At 49.9% G+C, this 19,409-nt stretch overlaps 1 protein-coding gene across 1 annotated transcript in view; it reads left to right on the top strand.

The window, feature by feature from the left end:
• The window catches only part of NIN (ninein), a 133,999-nt gene that overhangs the window by 11,377 nt on the left and 103,213 nt on the right, over nucleotides 1-19,409 (top strand). Inside the window, 1 exon segment of the mRNA XM_060261416.1 lies at nucleotides 10,940-11,109. Within this exon segment, the coding sequence (XP_060117399.1) occupies nucleotides 10,940-11,109 (170 nt within the window).

Raw genomic sequence — 19,409 nt, forward strand, 5'->3', positions numbered from 1 at the left:
GTTAAACAAAGCAGGAGTCGAGTGTCACTTTTAAGACGGTTGGTCTTAAAGGTGCCACTTGACTCCTGCTTTGTTTTATTTCGAACGTCCACTTTTGTGTGCTCTTCAGCACACTTCATCAGACGAGGAATCCGGCACAGGGAGCAAAGCCATACAGAGCTGAGCAGAGCCACACAGAGCTGATAGGCAGTGGCCCAGAATGCAACATGGTACAAGTCTAAGAACCAATGACAGTGAAGTGAAATTATCTGGTAGGCCAGTGGTTTAGAATGTAAAATGGCACAATGACAGAACAGAAAAATTAACAAATTGAGCAAACCTTTGATCTGAGCAGCAGGAGCATGCAAAAGCAACAAAACAGCAGTATGCAGTAAAATTGACATTACAATCAAATACAATTTAAAAATGTTTGCTCAGTTTATTAATTAACATTAAAATTAAATAAAATTTAAAAAGGTTTGCTCAGTTTGTCAATTTTACTGCATACTGCTGTTTCGTTGCGTTCGCACGCTCCTGCTGCTCAGATCAAAGGTTTGCTCGATTTGTTAATTTTTCTATTCTGCCATTGTGCCATTTTACATTCTAAACCACTGCCTGCCAGATAATTTTACTTCACCGTCATTGGTTCTTAAATCTGTACCATTTTGCATTCTGGGTCACTGCCTACCAGCTGTGTATGACTCTGCTCAGCTCTGTATGGCTTTGCTCCCTGTGCTGGATTCCTCGTCTGATGAAGTCTGCTTAAGAGCACACGGAAGCTGACGTTCTCAATAAAAATTGGTTGGTCTTAAAGGTGCCACTTGACTCCTGCTTTGTTCAACTGCCTCTCTTTCTGCCTGCTGGCTTCAGCGGCAGTCCCAGCATGACTGCAGGCAGGCAGGCAGCAAGAACGCTCTGAGCCCTCTCCCCCTCCGTCTTTGTGGCATCTCCGCTCTGCTGGTGCCAGGGAAATCAACAGATAGCTGAGGGCTTTGGAATTGCTGGTTCCCTTGTTCAGAAAGCGAGAGGGGCATACAGGAAGACGAGAGCTTCCTGCCTTTGCATTGTCTCCTTCTTCTCTCTGGCCATTCCAAACCATTTCCATACCCTTATATGTAGTCAAAGCGATGGTATTCCCAGTAGTAATGTATGGCTGTGAGAGCTGGACCATAAGGAAGGCCAAGCGCAGAAGAATAGATGCTTTTGAGCTGTGGTGCTGGAGAAGAATCCTGAGAGTCCCTTGGACTGCAAGAAGATCCAATCAATCAGTCCTAAGGGAAATCAACCCAGACTGTTCCCTGGAAGGTCAGATGCTGAAGCTCAAAGACTTTGGCCACAAAATGAGAAGGGAACACTCAATGGAGAAGACTCTTGAGAGTCCCTTGGACTGCAAGAAGATCCAGTCAGTCAGTCCTAAGGGAAATCAACCCAGACTGTTCCCTGGAAGGTCAGATGCTGAAGCTGAAGCTCAAATACTTTGGCCACCCAATCAGAAGGGAGCACTCAATGGAGAAGACTCTTGAGAGTCCCTTGGACTGCAAGAAGATCCAATCAGTCAGTCCTAAGGGAAATCAACCCAGACTGTTCCCTGGAAGGTCAAATGCTGAAGCTGAAGCTCCAATACTTTGGCCACTGACTGAGAAGGGAGCACTCCCTGGAGAAGACTCTGATGCTGAGAAATACAGAAGGCAAAAGAAGAAGGGGATGGCAAAAGATGAGATGGCTGGACAGCGTTACTGATGTAACTAACACAAATTTGAGCAGACTTCGGAGGGTGGTGGAAGACAGGAGGGCCTGGCGTGACTCGGTCCAGGGGGTCGCAAAGAGTCGGATTCAACTGTGCGACTGAACAACAGCAACAAAAAACCCCAGATGGAACCTGTGATTACAACTTATCTCCGGACTACAGAGATCGGAGAAACCGGCCGCTTTGAAAGGTGGACTGTACAGCCGGGGCTGGCCCTAGAGTGTCTGGGACCCCATGCAAGGCTAACTTCTGGCACCCCCAGCCCCGCACTGATAATGTCACCGAGTCACATGGGGCGCCCAGTTCGGTGTTCCCAAAAAGCTGGTGCCCTAGGTAGTCACCTAGTTGAGGGCCAGTTTGGTGTAGTGGTGAAGTGCGTGGACTTTTATCCGAGAGAGCCGGGTTTGATTCCCCACTCCTCTGCTTGCAGCTGCTGGAGTGGCCTTGGGTCAGCCATAGCTCTTGCAGGAGTTGTCTTTGAAAGGGCAGCTTCTGTCAGAGCTCTCTCAGCCCCACCCACCTCACAGGGTGTCTGTTGTGGGGGAGGAAGATAAAGGAGATCGTGAGCCGCTCTGAGACTCTGTCCTTGAAAGGGCAGCTGCTGGGAGAGTCCTCTCCAGCCCCACCCACCTCACAGGGTGTCTGTTGTGGGGGAGGAAGGGAAAGGAGATTGTAGGCCACTCTGAGCCTCTGTCCTTGAAAGGGCAGCTGCTGGGAGAGCCCTCTCCAGCCCCACCAACTTCACAGGGTATCTGTTGTGGGGGAGTCAGGAAAGGAGATTGTGAGCCGCTCTGAGACTCTGAGTAGAGAGTGAAATATAAATCCAATGTCTTCTTCCTCTTCCTCCTCCTCTTCCTCTCATTTGGAGTACTGTGTGCAGTTCTGGTCGCCGCACCTCAAAAAGGATATTATAGCATTGGAGAAAGTTCAGAAAAGGGCAACTAAAATGATTAAAGGGCTGGAACACCTTCCCTATGAAGAAAGGTTGAAACGCTTAGGGCTCTTTAGCTTGGAGAAACGTCGACTGAGGGGTGACATGATAGAAGTTTACAAGATAATGCATGGGATGGAGAAAGTAGAGAAAGAAGTACTTTTCTCCCTTTCTCACAATACAAGAACTCGTGGGCATTCGATGAAATTGCTGAGCAGACAGGTTAAAACGGATAAAAGGAAGTACTTCTTCACCCAAAGGGTGATTAACATGTGGAATTCACTGCCACAGGAGGTGGTGGCGTCCACAAGCATAGCCAGCTTCAAGAGAGGGTTAGATAAAAATATGGAGCAGAGGTCCATCAGTGGCTATTAGCCACAGTGTGTGTGTGTGTGTGTGTGTGTATATATATATATATATATATATATATATATATATATATATATATATATTTGGCCGCTGTGTGACACAGAGTGTTGGACTGGATGGGCCATTGGCCTGATCCAACAAGGCTTCTCTTCTGTTCTTATGTGACACAGAGTGTTGGACTGGATGGGCCATTGGCCTGATCCAACAGGGCTTCTCTTATGTTCTTATGTGACACAGAGTGTTGGACTGGAGGGGCCACTGGCCTGATCCAGCAGGGCTTCTCTTATGTTCTTAAGTGACACAGAGTGTTGGACTGGATGGGCCATTGGCCTGATCCAACATGGCTTCTCTTATGTTCTTATGTGACACAGAGTGTTGGACTGGAGGGGCCACTGGCCTGATCCAGCAGGGCTTCTCTTATGTTCTTAAGTGACATAGAGTGTTGGACTGGAGGGGCCATTGGCCTGATCCAACAGGGCTTCTCTTATGTTCTTAAGTGACACAGAGTGTTGGACTGGATGGGCCATTGGCCTGATCCAACATGGCTTCTCTTATGTTCTTATGTGACACAGAGTGTTGGACTGGAGGGGCCACTGGCCTGATCCAGCAGGGCTTCTCTTATGTTCTTAAGTGACACAGAGTGTTGGACTGGATGGGCCATTGGCCTGATCCAACATGGCTTCTCTTATGTTCTTATGTGACACAGAGTGTTGGACTGGAGGGGCCACTGGCCTGATCCAGCAGGGCTTCTCTTATGTTCTTAAGTGACACAGAGTGTTGGACTGGAGGGGCCACTGGCCTGAACCAACAGGGCTTCTCTTATATTCTTATGTCTTAAAGGTTCTTTCATTGTATTTCTCCCATGGGATCCAGGGAACTGGGTAAAGGAAGCTCTGGCTCTTTCCTTCCTTCCCCAGGGGACCAGGAGGGGAAGGCTCCTCAACCAATGGAGAAAATCAATGTTTTGCTCTGTAGCTCCTGTGCAATTGAGCAAGCCTTGTAAAGTAAGCTGAGATGCAGAAGAAAGCAAAAGAGAGGGAGAAGGAAGCAAACAAGAGCCAGTTGCACAGGGGGCCTGATAGGAGCCCTCCGGGGGCCTGATTCGGTCCCCAGGCCACACGTTTGACACCCCTGGCATAAAGGGACTTTAGTGTTGGTTAGCGCCTTAATTTTGTGTGTGTTCGTGTAGAATTAGCGATAGAAATCCTGGAACAAACTGAGTGTGCCATTCTCACGCAGTTCCGCAAAATCTTTTCCTACCTAGCAGTCACGGCCCTGTGCGTTGCCGCTCTCCTCTTTGGAGCAATCGGCTTGTACAGTGGCAGGAACCCCTGTTTCTCTCCAAGGCGAGGAGGGAAAATGAGCAGGCCAGAGAGAATCCACCAGAGCTAACACGCTGGAGGACGCTGCGAGCTAGCCGTTGCCGACAGCGGAGCTCTTTCATGGTGCTGATAAGGTTTGCTTTTGTTCTTCTGGGTCTTATTTAATCAGCCTGTCGCGTTTCTGGTTCCCCCCCCCCCCGCCCCCCCAATCTGCGCACTTCATCGTACGGCTTTCATGTCCAAGTTCTCAGCTGCTGGAAATCTTGTTAAAAATTGTCTTGTTCAAATACAGACACGTGCGCCTGCGTCCCCCAGGGTTTTGCAATATGGATGGATGTGGATGTGAGCCCAGGGGAAATAAAGGGGTGGGGGGAGAGATATCAAAGGGTTCTTGGGTCCTGTGTATTTTATAATTCATTGCATAGCTAAGCTGCAGAATACATTTCCTCTAACAAGCTCGGGGACAGAATGCGAAGAGAGAGGGTCTTCTCGAGCGGGAAACAGGGGCTTTCGTTTTGCCTGCACAGTTGAAAGCCAAACTAGGCCTTTCCTGGATCCCCTAGATTTGAGTCCACTAAAAGCCAGTTTGGTGTAGTGGTTAAGTGTGCAGACTCTTATCTGGGAGAACCGGGTTTGATTCCCCACTCCTCCACTTGCACCTGCTGGAATGGCCCTGGGTCAGCCAGAGCTCTGGCAGAGGTTGTCCTTGAAAGGGCAGCTGCTGTGAGAGCCCTCTCCAGCCCCACCCACCTCACAGGGTGTCTGTTGTGGGGGAGGAAGGGAAAGGAGATTGTGAGCCGCTCTGAGACTCTTTGGAGTGGAGGCCGGGATATAAATCCAATATCTTCATCTACCTCCCAGGGTGTCTGTTGTGGGGGAGGAAGGTAAAGGAGATTGTGAGCCCCTCTGAGACTCCTCAGAGTGGAGGGCGGGATATAAATCCAATATCTTCATCTACCTCACAGGGTGTCTGTTGTGGGGGAGGAAGGGAAAGGAGATTGTGAGCTGCTCTGAGACTCTTCGGAGTGGAGGCCGGGATATAAATCCAATATCTTCATCTACCTCACAGGGTGTCTGTTGTGGGGGAGGAAGGGAAAGGAGATTGTGAGCCACTCTGAGACTCTTTGGAGTGGAGGGCGGGATATAAATCCAATATCTTCATCTACCTCACAGGGTGTCTGTTGTGGGGGAGGAAGGGAAAGGAGATTGTGAGCCGCTCTGAGACTGTCCTTGAAAGTGCAGCTGCTGGGAGAGCCCTCTCCAGCCCCACTCACCTCACAGGATGTCTGTTGTGGGGGAGGAAGGGAAAGGAGATTGTGAGCCGCTCTGAGACTCTTTGGAGTGGAGGGCGGGATATAAATCCAATATCTTCATCTACCTCACAGGGTGTCTGTTGTGGGGGAGGAAGGGAAAGGAGATTGTGAGCCGCTCTGAGACTCTTTGGAGTGGAGGGCGGGATATAAATCCAATATCTTCATCTACCTCACAGGGTGTCTATTGTGGGGGAGGAAGGGAAAGGAGTTTGTGAGCCGCTCTGAGACTCTTTGGAGTGGAGGGCGGGATATAAATCCAATATCTTCATCTACCTCACAGGGTGTCTATTGTGGGGGAGGAAGGGAAAGGAGTTTGTGAATCGCTCTGAGACTCTTTGGAGTGGAGGCCGGGATATAAATCCAATATCTTCATCTACCTCACAGGGTGTCTGTTGTGGGGGAGGAAGGTAAAGGAGATTGTGAGCCGCTCTGAGACTCTTCGGAGTGGAGGGCGGGATATAAATCCAATATCTTCATCTACCTCACAGGGTGTCTGTTGTGGGGGAGGAAGGGAAAGGAGATTGTGAGCCGATCTGAGACCCTTCGGAGTGGAGGGCGGGATATAAATCCAATATCTTCATCTACCTCACAGGGTGTCTGTTGTGGGGGAGGAAGGGAAAGGAGATCGTGAGCCGCTCTGAGACTCTTCGGAGTGGAGGGCGGGATATAAATCCAATATCTTCTTCATCTTCTAAAAAAGGTAAAAGTCGTCCCCTGTGCAAGCACCAATTGTTTCCGACACTGGGGCGACGTCGCATCACGACATTTTCATGGCAGACCTTTTTTACAGGGTGGTTTGCCGTTGCCTTTGAAGAGCCCCGTAGCACAGAGGGTTAAAGCTGCAGAACTGCAGTCCTAATCTGCTCATGACCTGAGTTCGATTCCAGCTGGTTCAGGTCACCGGCTCCAGGTTGACTCCGCCTTCCATCCTTCCGAGGTCGGTCAAATGAGTCCCCAGCTTGCTGGGGGGAAAGCACCGATGACTGGGGAAGGCAATGACAAACCACCCCGTAAAAGTCTGTTCTGAAAACGTGAAAGCAGCGTCACTCCAGAGTCGAAAAAACAACTGGTGCTTGCACAGGGGACTACCTTTACTTTTTACCTTTAAAAAAGTAAAGGTCGTTTCCTGTGCAAGCACCAGTCGTTTCCAACGTTGCGGTGACGTCGCATCACGACATTTGCACGGCAGACATTTTTACAGGGTGGTTTGCCCTTGCCTTCCCCAGTCATCTACGCTTTCCCCCCAGAAAGCCGGGGACTCATTTGACCGACCTCGAAAGGATGGAAGGCGGAGTCAACCCTGAGCCGGCTACCTGAACCCAGCTTCCGTCGGGATCGGACTCAGGTCGTGAGCAGAGACCTCGGACTGCAGTACTGCAGCTTGACCACGCTGCGCCACGGGGCTCTTATTGAATCTAGGAGAAGAAGAAGATGAAGATATTGGATTTATATCCCGCCCTCCACTCCGAAGAGTCTCAGAGCGGCTCACAATCTCCTTTCCCTTCCTCCCCCACAACAGACACCCTGTGAGGTAGATGAAGATATTGGATTTATATCCCGCCCTCCACTCCAAAGAGTCTCAGAGCGGCTCACAATCTCCATTCCCTTCCTCCCCCACAACAGACATCCTGTGAGGTAGCTGAAGATATTGGATTTATATCCTGCCCTCCACTCCAAAGAGTCTCAGAGCGGCTCACTATCTCCTTTACCTTCCTCCCCCACAACAGACACCCTGTGAGGTGGATGGGGCTGAGAGGGCTCTCACAGCAGCTGCCTTTCAAGGACAACCTCTGCCAGAGCTATGGCTGACCCACGGCCATTTCAGCAGGTGCAAGTGGAGGAGTGGGGAATCAAAGCCGGTTCTTCCAGATAAGAGTCTGCATACTGAACCACTACACCAAACTGGCTCTCTCTTGCAAAACAAGATTTTTGGGGATAGAAGCTTTTGGGAGCCAAGACCCCCTTTTTCAGATACCCCTCAAAGAGAGTAGTTGTCCATGGCCTTTCATCGGAATGGAGGGAGGTGTCTAGTGAGCTGCCACAGGGCTCGGTTCCCGTCCTGGTACTTTTCAATATTTTTATCAATGATCTGGATGAGAATATGGAGGAGCTACTCATTAGATTTGCAAATGATGGCAAATTGGGAGGAGCACTGGACACACCAGGAGATAGAGATAAAATTCAGCGAGATCTAGGGTTTAAAAAAAAAGCAGGAACGCACAGGAACGCAGTTCTAGCTGGCTTGGTGTCAGGAGGCATGGCCTAATATGCAAAATAAGAACCTAAGCGAAGCCATGTTGGATCAGGCCAATAGCCCCTCCAGTCCAACACTCTGTGTCACATAAGAGAAGCCATGTTAGATCAGGCCAATGGCCCCTCCAGTCCAACACTCTGTGTCACATAAGAACCTAAGAGAAGCCATGTTGGATCAGGCCAATGGCCCCTCCAGTCCAACACTCTGTGTCACATAAGAGAAGCCATGTTGGATCAGGCCAATGGCCCCTCCAGTCCAACACTCTGTGTCACATAAGAGAAGCCATGTTGGATCAGGCCAATGGCCCCTCCAGTGCAATATTCTGTGTCACATAAGAACCTAAGAGAAACCATGTTGGATCAGGCCAATGGCCCCTCCAGTCCACCACTCTGTGTCACATAAGAACCTAAGAGAAGCCATGTTGGATCAGGCCAATGGCCCCTCCAGTCCACCACTCGGTGTCACACAGTGGCCAAAAAAATTATATATATATATATATATACACACACACATACATACATACACACATACACACACACAGACACTGTGGCTAATAGCCACTGATGGACCTCTGCTCCATATTTTTATCTAACCCCCTCTTGAAGCTGTCTATGCTTGTAGCCGTCACTACCTCCTGTGGCAGTGAATTCCACATGTTAATCACCCTTTGGGTGAAGAAGTACTTCCTTTTATCCGTTTTAACCCGACTGCTCAGCAATTTCATCGAATGCCCACGAGTTCTTGTATTGTGAGAAAGGGAGAAAAGTACCTCTTTTTCTACTTTCTCCATCCCATGCATTATCTTGTAAACCTCTCTCATGTCACCCCGCAGTCGACGTTTCTCCAAGCTAAAGAGCCCCAAGCGTTTCAACCTTTCTTCATAGGGAAAGTGTTCCAACCCTTTAATCATTCTATTTGCTCTTTTCTGCGCTTTTTCCAAAATGAGTTCTTGCTGGGCTTTTTCTACAAAAAAAAAGCCTTGTGTGAAACAATAAGATGTCAGGGGTGTGTGGCCTAGCATGCAAATGAGTTCCTGCTGGGCATTTTCTGCATAAAAAGCCCTGGCGAGATCTAAACCCGCTGGAAGTGTGGACGGATGTGAAACAGGATGCGGTTTAAGAAGATGAAGAGATTGGATTTAGTCCTCACTCTTCGATACCCAAAGGAGTCTCAGAGCGGCTTGCGATCTCCTTTCCCTCCCTTCCACTCCCCTGCAGCGTTCCCCCTAAGCTGAGTTTGTGTGAGCTAGCTCACAGTTTTTTAGCCTCCAGCTCACACGTATTTGTCTCAGCTCAGGAAAAATGGTTCCAGAGCAAACTAATCTAGGCAGTAGCTCACAGCTTTAATGCCAGTAGCTCATGAAGTACAATTTTCGCTCATAAGACTACAGCAAACACCGTGTGAGCAGTACTCCCTCTAAGCTGTGGAGTCTTGTGAGCGAAAATTCTACTTTGTGAGCTACTGGCATTAAAGCTGTGAGCGACTGTATGCATTAGATTGCTCTGGGGGCAGTTTTCCTGAGATAAGACAAAAAGGTGTGAGCTCGAGGCTTAAAAACTAGCTCACACTCACTCAGTTTAGAGGGAACACTGCCTGTGAGGTCGGTGGGGCGGAGAGCTCCGGAACCACTGATTTCAGGAGGGGTGTTGAAAGACCTGGGTCAGATTGAGGTGACAAGGGACAAGGTCCTATGACAGATCAGTTTAAAAAACTGATAAGTCGCCAGGCCCGGATGGCGTACGTCCAAGAGTTCTGAAAGAACTCAAAAGTGAACTTGTGGAATCTCCTGACAAAAATATGTAATCTTTCATTGAAATCTGCCTCCGTTCCTGAGGACTGGAAGGTAACAAATGTCACCCCCATCTTTAAAAATGGTTCCAGAGGAGATCCAGGAAATTACAGGCCAGTCAGTCTGACTTCAATGCCGGGAAAGTTGGTGGAAACCATAATCAAAGAGAGAATGAGTAGGCACATCGATGAACAAAAGCTATTGGGGAAGACTCAGCATGGGTTCTGTAAGGAAGATCTTGTTTCACTAACCTGTTAGAGTTCTTTGAGGGGGTGAACAAACCATTCTAACCGACTGCTCAGCAATTTCATTGAGTGCCCATGGCTTCTTGTCTTGTGAAAAAGGGAGAAAATGACTTCTTTCTCTACCTTCTCTATCCCAGGCATAATCTTGTTAAGAAGATAAAGGAGAATGTAAGCTGTTCTGAGTCTCTGATTCAGAGAGAAGGGCGAAGTATAAATCTGCAATTCTTATTCTTTTGCTTCTTGTAAACCTCTATCATGTCACCCCTCAGTCGACGTTTCTCCAGTTTGGTGTAGTGGTTAAGTGTGCGGACTCTTATCTGGGAGAACCGAGTTTGATTCCCCACTCCTCCACTTGCACCTGCTAGCATGGCCTTGGGTCAGCCATAGCTCTCGTAGGAGTTGTCCTTGAAAGGGCAGCTGCTGGGAGAGCCCTCTCCAGCCCCACCCACCTCACAGGGTGTCTGTTGTGGGGGAGGAAGGTAAAGGAGATTGTAGGCCACTCTGAGACTCTGTCCTTGAAAGCGCAGCTGCTGGGAGAGCCCTCTCCAGCCCCACCCACCTCACAGGGTATCTGTTGTGGGGGAGGAAGATAAAGGAGATTGTAGGCTGCTCTGAGACTCTGTCCTTGAAAGGGCAGCTCTTGTGAGAGCCCTCTCCAGCCGCACCCACCCCACAGGGTGTCTGTTGGGGTGGAGGAAGGTAAAGGAAATGTGAGCCGCTCTGAGACTCTTCGGAGTGGAGGGCGGGATATAAATCCAATATCTTCTTCATCTTCTTCCAAGCTAAAGAGTCCCAAGCGTTTCAACCTTTCTTCATAGGGAAAGTGTTCCAACCCTTGAATCATTCTAGTTGCCCTTTTCTGGACTTTCCCCATTGCTAGAATATCTTTTTGGATTCTTGCAAGTGACCCGAGCAGTCTGCTGCAAGGGAAAGGCGCCCGTCGCAGGTCTTTTTGGTTTTATGACCTTCAGTTCCATCTCTTGTCCACAGATTCTTCACCAGAAGCCCAACCCAAATATATCAAGGGCGGGAAGCGCTACGGGAGGCGATCTTTGCCAGAGTTTCAAGAGCCCGCAACGGACTTTGCGAAGGTGACGGTGATCGAACCACTGAATGAGGAAACCCAGCCGCCCTGCCTCTCCAACGAGGCCTGCGACGAGGTAAGGATTTCTGTGGCGGAACCGGCCCGACGGGGGCTCGAGCGAGCATGTGGTGAGCAATGGAGGCTCCTGCCTGTGGGGGAGGCCTGCTCAGGAAAATGAGGCCTCCAGGCAGGCAGACTAAGTAAGTACTTCACAAGACAGGGCAAGTTTAGATCAGGGCCAGCCGGATGCGTTTATAATCAACTTTTCTTTGTTATGCTGTTTGCTGTGCTGTGCTGGGCTGTGCTAATTTTGTAGATGCAACTGTTTTTGTTTTGTTTTTCTTTCCATATCCTTTTCCCTTTTAAATAAATGTTTTTTCTGTTTAAAATGCTGGCAGTCAAACTCTGTACCGCATAGATCCCCAGACCGCTTTAGACCACGCTGTTTTTGAGAAGGGGGCCCCGGGGAAGGGGGAAGGCATGCAGTTGGATAAGGTACCAATCCTCCAGGGGTGCCCCAAAGAAGCGCTGAGGTCTCTGTGAAACCCAAGTGCAGGGTGGCAGAGGACCTTGAGGCCTGGCCTCACAGCTGGAGAGGGGGATTGGGAGTCCTGTTCCTCTCAATCTGAACCCCGGGACTGAGCAGGTGGTGGCAGCGAGCCCAAGGGGCAGGAGGAGAAATAGCTCCCTCCAGGAGTTGGCGACTCAATAGGGAGCTGACGGGACCGGGCCTGAAGGTAGAATCGGGCCGGTTCCGCCACAATTTCAGAGCAATTTCGACCAGCTCAAAGAGGGATTAAAATGTGGAAATCGTTGCCAGAGGATGTTGTGGTGGCCACGGGAATAAATAGCTCGAAAGGGAGACTAGGTAGAGTCCAGGAGGATAAGTCTAGCAATGCTCACTAGCCTTGGTGGCTCAGGGGAAATCTACACATTCAGGAGCACCAAACCTGTTCAACTTTATCAGCGATTAGGATGAAGGAACAGAGGGAATGCTTATTAAATTTGCCGATGATACTAAATTGGGAGGGGTTGCAAATACTTTAGAAGACAGACAGAGGATACAGGATGATCTTGACAGGCTGGAAAACGGGGCTGAAACCAATACAATGAATTTGAAGAGGGATGAATGTAAAGTTCTGCATTTAGGTAGGAAAAATCCAACGCGTGGCTATAGGATGGGGGAGACTTGTCTTAGCAGCAGTATGTGTGAAAAGGATCTCTGGCAGGGGTCGAAGTCATTTGTTATGAGGGCCGGATCTGACATAAATGAGATCTTGAGGGGCCAGGTCATGTCGGGTTGGGCCGAGCCATGTTGGGTCGGGCCATGTGTGTACCTATTTAAGATTAGGTAGCAGAGATAACACAGACAAACACAAATATATATCAAAGATTTCAGGTTTTCACGGCTGGTAACATCGTTAGGGTTTGTAGAATCTTTCGGGCTCAAGTGCCGTGTTCTACTGGAGAAAGTTTTCCTTCCAGACGTTTCGTTCTCAGCTGCGGAGAACATCCTCAGTGGCGTTGCAGCCGGAGCAGGCGCTCTGACCTTCTTGGCTGCTGTGCATTGAGTGAGGCCAGGGCTGTGCATTGAGTGGGGCAAGGGCTGCTGGACACCCCCTCTAGCCTAGAAATAGCAGCTCTCCAGCAGCCCTGGCCTCACTCAATGCACAGCAGCCAAGAAGGTCAGAGCGCCTGCTCCGGCTGCAACGCCACTGAGGATGTTCTCCGCAGCCGAGAACGAAACGTCTGGAAGAAAAACTTTCTCCAGTAGAACACGGCACTTGAGCCCGAAAGATTCTACAAACCCTAACAAATATATACATTTTTAAAAAATAAAACATGCTTAAAACATTAGCGCTCATTGGTCTTACGGATGCTTTCTTTGTATTTCTCCCATGGGATCCAGGGAACTGGGCAAAGGAAGCTCTGGCTCTTTCCTTCCTTCCCCAGGGGGGCTGGAGGGAGGGAGGAGCCTCAGCCAATGGAGAAAATAGAGGTTTTGCTCTTTAGCTCCTGGGCAACTGAGCAAGCCTTGCAAAGCGAGCTGTTATGCAGATGGAAGCAAGTTATAAGGAGAAGGAAGCAGATGACAGCCAGTTTCTCGGGGGCTTGATAGGAGCTCTCTGGGGCCTGATTCGGCCCCCAAACTGCATGTTTGACACCCCTGATCTAGGGGTCTTAGTGGACCATACGCTGAACATGAGTCAACAGTGTGATGTGGTGGCTAAAAAAGCAAATGATGGTATTGCTTTACTCTGCTCTGGTAAAACCTCACCTGGAGTATTGGGTTCAGTTTTGGGCACCACATTTTAAGAAGGATATAGACAAGCTGGAACGGGTCCAGAGGAGGGCGACAAAGATGGTGAGGCGTCTGGAGACCAAGTCCTCTGAGGAAAGGTTGAAGGAGCTGGTCGTGTTTAGCCTGGAGAGGAAGCGGCTGAGAGGTGATAGGATCACCATCTACAAGTCCTTGAAGGGCTGTCATATAGAGCAGGGGTGACCAACGGTAGCTTTCCAGATGTTTTTTGCCTACAACTCCCATCAGCCCCAGCCAGCATGGCCAATGGCTGGGGCTGATGGGAGTTGTAGGCAAAAAAACATCTGGAGAGCTACCATTGGCCACCCCTGATCTAGAGGATGGTGTGGAATTGTTTTCTGTGGCCCCGGAAGGTAGGACCAGAACCAATAGGTTGAAATAGGAAGAACTTCCTGACCTTAGAGCAGTTTCTCAGTGGAAAAGGCTTCCTCGGGAGGTGGTGGACTCTCCTTCTCTGGAGGTTTTTAAACAGATGGCCATCTGACAACAATGCGGATCCTGTGAATTTAGGGGGCGGTATTTGTGAGTTTCCTGCATAGTGCAGGGGGTTGGACTAGATGACCCTGGAGGTCCCTTCCAACTCTATGATTCTATGACCCTTCCCCTTGATGGCTCCCGACCGCTATGAACAAATCCACGGCAGGAGTCTGAAGCCATCTAGGCAAGAATGCACACTGCATTCCCTGGACTAGTTACTTTGTTTGTTTCCAATCAGGATCTTACAGATTCTCTGAGACAGACACTGTAACTGCCCCACCAGTAGCCTCATTGTATTTTCACCCTGACCCGAAGTTGACTCCTCAGCCTCCTTCCTAACAACTTTGTGTTCCAGATTCCCATCTCTTCTTGTTCTGTTTTCAAGGCTTAGGTCGTGCCATTTTGTCATTTTGTTAAGTTCATACTGTGCTACTAAATCTGCTTACGTACAGAGGGACGGTGGCTCAGTGGCAGGGCATCTGCTTGGTAAGCAGAAGGTCACAGGTTCAATCCCCGGCATCTCCAACTAAAAAGGGTCCAGGCAAGTAGGCATGAAAAACCTCAGCTTGAGACCCTGGAGAGCCGCTGCCAGTCTGAGCAGTCAAGACTGACTTTGATGGACCCAGGAGGGTCTGATTCTGCATAAGGAAACTTCATATGTTCATATGTTCAATAGTATAGCTGAACTTTTGGCAGTTGGCAGCGTTTAATGGTCTGATGTTCTAATTTGGCACCTTTATGTTAAATATCGCCCTTGATTTTTTTTTTTTTTTTGGTATATAGAACAGTGAAGATAAGAAGACCCCTGCTGAATCAGACTAGTGAGGGTCCATCTAGTCTCACACAGTGGCCAACCAGTTCCTCTGGAGGGCCAACAACAGGGCAGAGAGCCTAAGGCCTTCATAAGAACATCAGAAGAGCCCTGCTGGATCAGACCAGTGAGGGTCCATCTAGTCCAGCATCCCGTCTCACACAGTGGCCAACCAGTTCCTCTGGAGGGCCAACAACAGGGCAGAGAGGCCTTCATAAGAACATCAGAAGAGCCCTGCTGGATCTGACCAGTGAATCCATCTAGTCCAGCCTCTTGTCTCACACAGGGGCCAACCAGTTCCTCTGGAGGGCCAACAACAGGACAGAGAGGCCGAGGCCTTCATAACAACATTAGAAGAGCCCTGCTGGGTCAGACCAGTGAGGGTCTATCTAGTCCAGCCTCTTGTCTCACACAGTGGCCAGCCAGTTCCTCTGGAGGGCCAGCAACAGAGCAGAGAGGCCGAGGCCTTCATAAGAACATCAGAAGAGCCCTGCTGGATCAGGCCAGTGAGGGTCCATCTAGTCCAGCCTCTCGTTTCACACATTGGCCAACCAGTTCCTCTGGAGGGCCAGCAACAGGGCAGAGAGGCCGAGGCCTTCATAACAACATTAGAAGAGCCCTGCTGGGTCAGACCAGCGAGGGTCCATCTAGTCCAGGCTTCTGTCTCACACAGGGGCCAACCAGTTCCTCTGGAGGGCCAACAACAGGACAGAGAGGCCGAGGCCTCCATAACAAGATTAGAAGAGCCCTGCTGGGTCAGACCAGCGAGGGTCCATCTAGTCCAGGCTCCTGTCTCAACAGTGGCCAGCCAGTTCCTCTGGAGGGCCAGCAACAGAGCAGAGAGGCCGAGGCCTTCATAAGAACATCAGAAGAGCCCTGCTGGATCAGACCAATGAGGGTCCATCTAGTCCAGGCTCTTGTCTCACACATTGGATAACCAGTTCCTCTGGAGAGCCAACAACAGGGCATAGAGGCCGAGGCTTTGATGGACCAGGGGTCTGATTCAGTCTAAGACAGCTTCATGTAGTGACAGGGTGCTGAAGGTCCTCCGCTTGGCATGCAGGAGGTCCCAGGTTCAATCCGTGGCATCTCCAGTTTAAAAGCACCCAGGCAGATGGTGACAGGGAAGACCTTTGCCTAAGACCCTGGAAAGCAGCTGCTAGTCAGACGACACAGACCTTGATGGATCCCCAGTCCAGTGCAGCATAAGGCAGCTTCATGGATTCAGATTAAAAAGGTAAAGGTAGTCCCCCGTGCAAGCACATTTCCGACTGGGGCTCGTCTGCGTTCAGATTAGCATCTTGCTAATAAGAGTATAAGCCCCCGGCGTGGCTGTGCAGGTGTTGCCATAATTACATGCATGTAAAATACAAATTAGCTGGCGTCCGCCCCAGCTTGCTCTAGCTTCCACTGTCGCCCCTTGCAATAGCTTGCCTGTTTGTAAGCCGTGTCTCTTTTGGGGCCGCCTTTCAGCCAATCCTGCGTTTGTTTACTACCGATGCCAGAGCCGAGGACAATGCTCTGATTATAAATGACGGATGGAGCCTCTTCATCCCAGGCCATCTTATTAGTCCAGGGCTGGTTCTGGCTGGGAATTCCAGCTTCTGAATGAGTCAAGGCTGGTAATTGGAGAGTCCCCGGAGAGGAGACCTCTTTGTGAAGAGCTGTTGACGGAGATCCGCGGTTGCAAAGAAGCTGGTGTGAGGATATTGGCCCCGACCGTAGGTTGTAAACAGTGGCTTGGAGGTCGATTCAAGTGGGCACCTTGAAGCCCAGGTGGGAGCGGGGGATCCCCCGGTTTGGAATCCCTTCCCCCCACTTCAGGGTCATCAGAAAGCGAGAGGGGGGGACGGAAATGTCTGCTGGGCACTCCATTATTCCTTATGGAGACTGGTTCCCATAGGGTATAATTTAGAATTGATCCACAGGTATGTAGGGCTCTGGGGGCCCCCCTGTTTTTTGAGGTAGAGGCACCAAATTTTCAGCACAGAATCCAATGCCTCTCCCCAAAATACGCTCCAAGTTTCAAAAGGATTGGACCAGGGGGTCCAATTCTGTGATTCCCCCAAAGAAGGTGCCCCTATCCATTATCCATTATTCCCCAAAGAAGGTGCCAGGTCTCCCTTTGGTGTTCAGTTGTACTTGTCACACCCTTGCTCCTGGCTCCACCAGGATATTTCTTGAATCGGACTTGGCAACCCTATATGTGGACTCTTATCCGGGAGAACCGGGTTTGATTCCCCACTCCTCCACTTGCACCTGCTAGCATGGCCTGGGGTCAGCCATAGCTCTGGCAGAGGTTGTCCTTGAAAGGGCAGCTGCTGTGAGAGACCTCTCAGCCCCACCCACCTCACAGGGTGTCTGTTGTGGGGGAGGAAGGGAAAGGAGATTGTGAGCCGCTCTGAGACTCTTCGGAGTGGAGAGCAGGATATAAATCCAATATCTTCATCTACCTCACAGGGTGTCTGTTGTGGGGGAGGAAGGGAAAGGAGACTGTGAGCCGCTCTGAGACTCTTCGGAGTGGAGGGCGGGATATAAATCCAATATCTTCATCTGCCTCACAGGGTGTCTGTTGTGGGGGAGGAAGGTAAAGGAGATTGTGAGCCACTCTGAGACTCTGCGGAGTGGAGGGCGGGATATAAATAAAATATCTTCATCTACCTCACAGGGTGTCTGTTGTGGGGGAGGAAGGGAAAGGAGATTGTGAGCCGCTCTGAGACTCTTCAGAGTGGAGGGCGGGATATAAATCCAATATCGTCATCTACCTCACAGGGAGTCTGTTGTGGGGGAGGAAGGGAAAGGAGATTGTGAGCCGCTCTGAGACTCTTTGGAGTGGAGGGCGGGATATAAATCCAATATCTTCATCTATCTCACAGGGTGTCTGTTGTGGGGGAGGAAGGGAAAGGAGACTGTGAGCCGCTCTGAGACTCTTCGGAGTGGAGGGCGGGATATAAATCCATTATCTTCTTCTTCTATGTAGCCCAACAAAATTTTATTCAAGGTATAACTTTTTGTGTGCATGCACACTTCCTCAGAAATACAATCAAATGGAAATGACCTGTCCATATTTCACCAGTCCATAGAATAACAAGTGTAGTTTATATGGTTACCATTTGCTTGGGTTTAATCATTACTGTTTGGTCCTTGAATCTGTTAAACATCTTCATTATGCTGCCTGTTCGTTTACTGCTCACCCTCTATCCATATGTATGAACTAGCCATTTCCATTTTAACAAGGGCTTTTTTTTGTAGCAGGAACTCCTTTGCCTATTAGGCCACACACCCCAGATGTAGCCAATGCTCCAAGAGCTTGCAGGGCTCTTCTTACAGGGCCTACTGTAAGCTCCAGGAGGATTGGCTACATCAGGGATGTGTGGCCTAATATGCAAAGGAGGTCCTGCTAGAATTCCTTACAGGGCTCTCAGTACAGGGCCTACTGGAAGCTCCAGGAGGATTGGCTGCATCAGGGGGTGTGGCCTAATATGCAAAGGAGGTCCTGCTAGAATTTCTTACAGGGCTCTCAGTACAGGGCCTACTGGAAGCTCCAGGAGGATTGGCTACATCAGTGTGGTGTGGCCTAATATGCAAAGGAGGTCCTGCTAGAATTCCTTACAGGGCTCTTAGTACAGGGCCTACTGGAAGCTCTTGGAGGATTGGCTGCATCAGGGATGTGTGGCCTAATAGGCAAAGGAGTTCCTGCTACCAGAAAAAGCCCTGTGTTTAATTGTAACTGAAGAGGTGTGTGTGTACATGGAAGCTCGTACCTTGAATAAAACTGTTTCCGATCTTTCTGAGCCTTCAGGTGCCTCTGGAATTCTGACACAGCACGGTGGGGAAGAAACAAAACGGCCACCACAGGAGGCAGAGCCAGCCACAAAATGGCTGACACAACTTACCTTCAATCGCACAGTGAAGCTCTTTGTGGTTTGGTGAGGGCAGCTGCCAAAGCAACCTTTACAAATATCTACACAGGCAATCCAGTCTCCAGTGGCCAGTCAGAAGACTTGCCAGATACAGGCCCTACCGGATTTTCTAAAAACACCTGGTGGGCACAAGGAAAGAGGTCGGTGGGTGCCATGGTGCAGTCGTTGACTTTGCCGATTTGCAGATCAGCACTTGTGGAAGGTCCTGCTTAGAGGCCACCATCGACATCCCTTAGGGTTGCTAGCCCCCATGTCCCAGAAGGGGTTCTCCTGGTTTTGGGGGGCTTCTCCCTGCTGTAGACCAGCTGGCTGGTGGGGGAAATGCCACCCCCAAACAGAGATGATACGTGGGGGGCGCTCTGCTTTTTTGGGCAAACTCTATGGTTTAAGTCCAATTTTACCATAGAGTTTGCCCCCAAACCAGAGTGTCCTCCACACAGCATCACCAATGTGATGATGTCACTTCCACGATGTCATGTGACATTCCTGCCCACCCTGGAACACCCCCAAATCCCGTCACTAAAGCAATAAGGGGATTCCTCTGCCTATTAGGCAACACACCCCTGATGTAGCTAATCCTCCAAGAGATTACAGGGCCTACTGTAATCTCCAGGAGGATTGGCTACATCAGGGGGCGTGGCCTAATATGCAAAGTAGCTCCTGCTACAAAAAAACCCTTACTCTATAGGGAACCTCTCAGAGCTCCTCAAATGATAGAACCTGAAATGAGATCGAGCTAGGGTTGCCAAGTCCCCTGCGTTCCGCAGCGGGGGACGTTCACAGCGCACGCAAAGCATGCTCACAATGCAATGACATCACCCGGAAGTGACGTCATCGCCCTGGCG

The sequence above is a fragment of the Heteronotia binoei genome, chromosome 21 (assembly GCF_032191835.1).
Source record: "Heteronotia binoei isolate CCM8104 ecotype False Entrance Well chromosome 21, APGP_CSIRO_Hbin_v1, whole genome shotgun sequence".
Taxonomy (NCBI): Eukaryota; Metazoa; Chordata; class Lepidosauria; order Squamata; family Gekkonidae; genus Heteronotia; species Heteronotia binoei.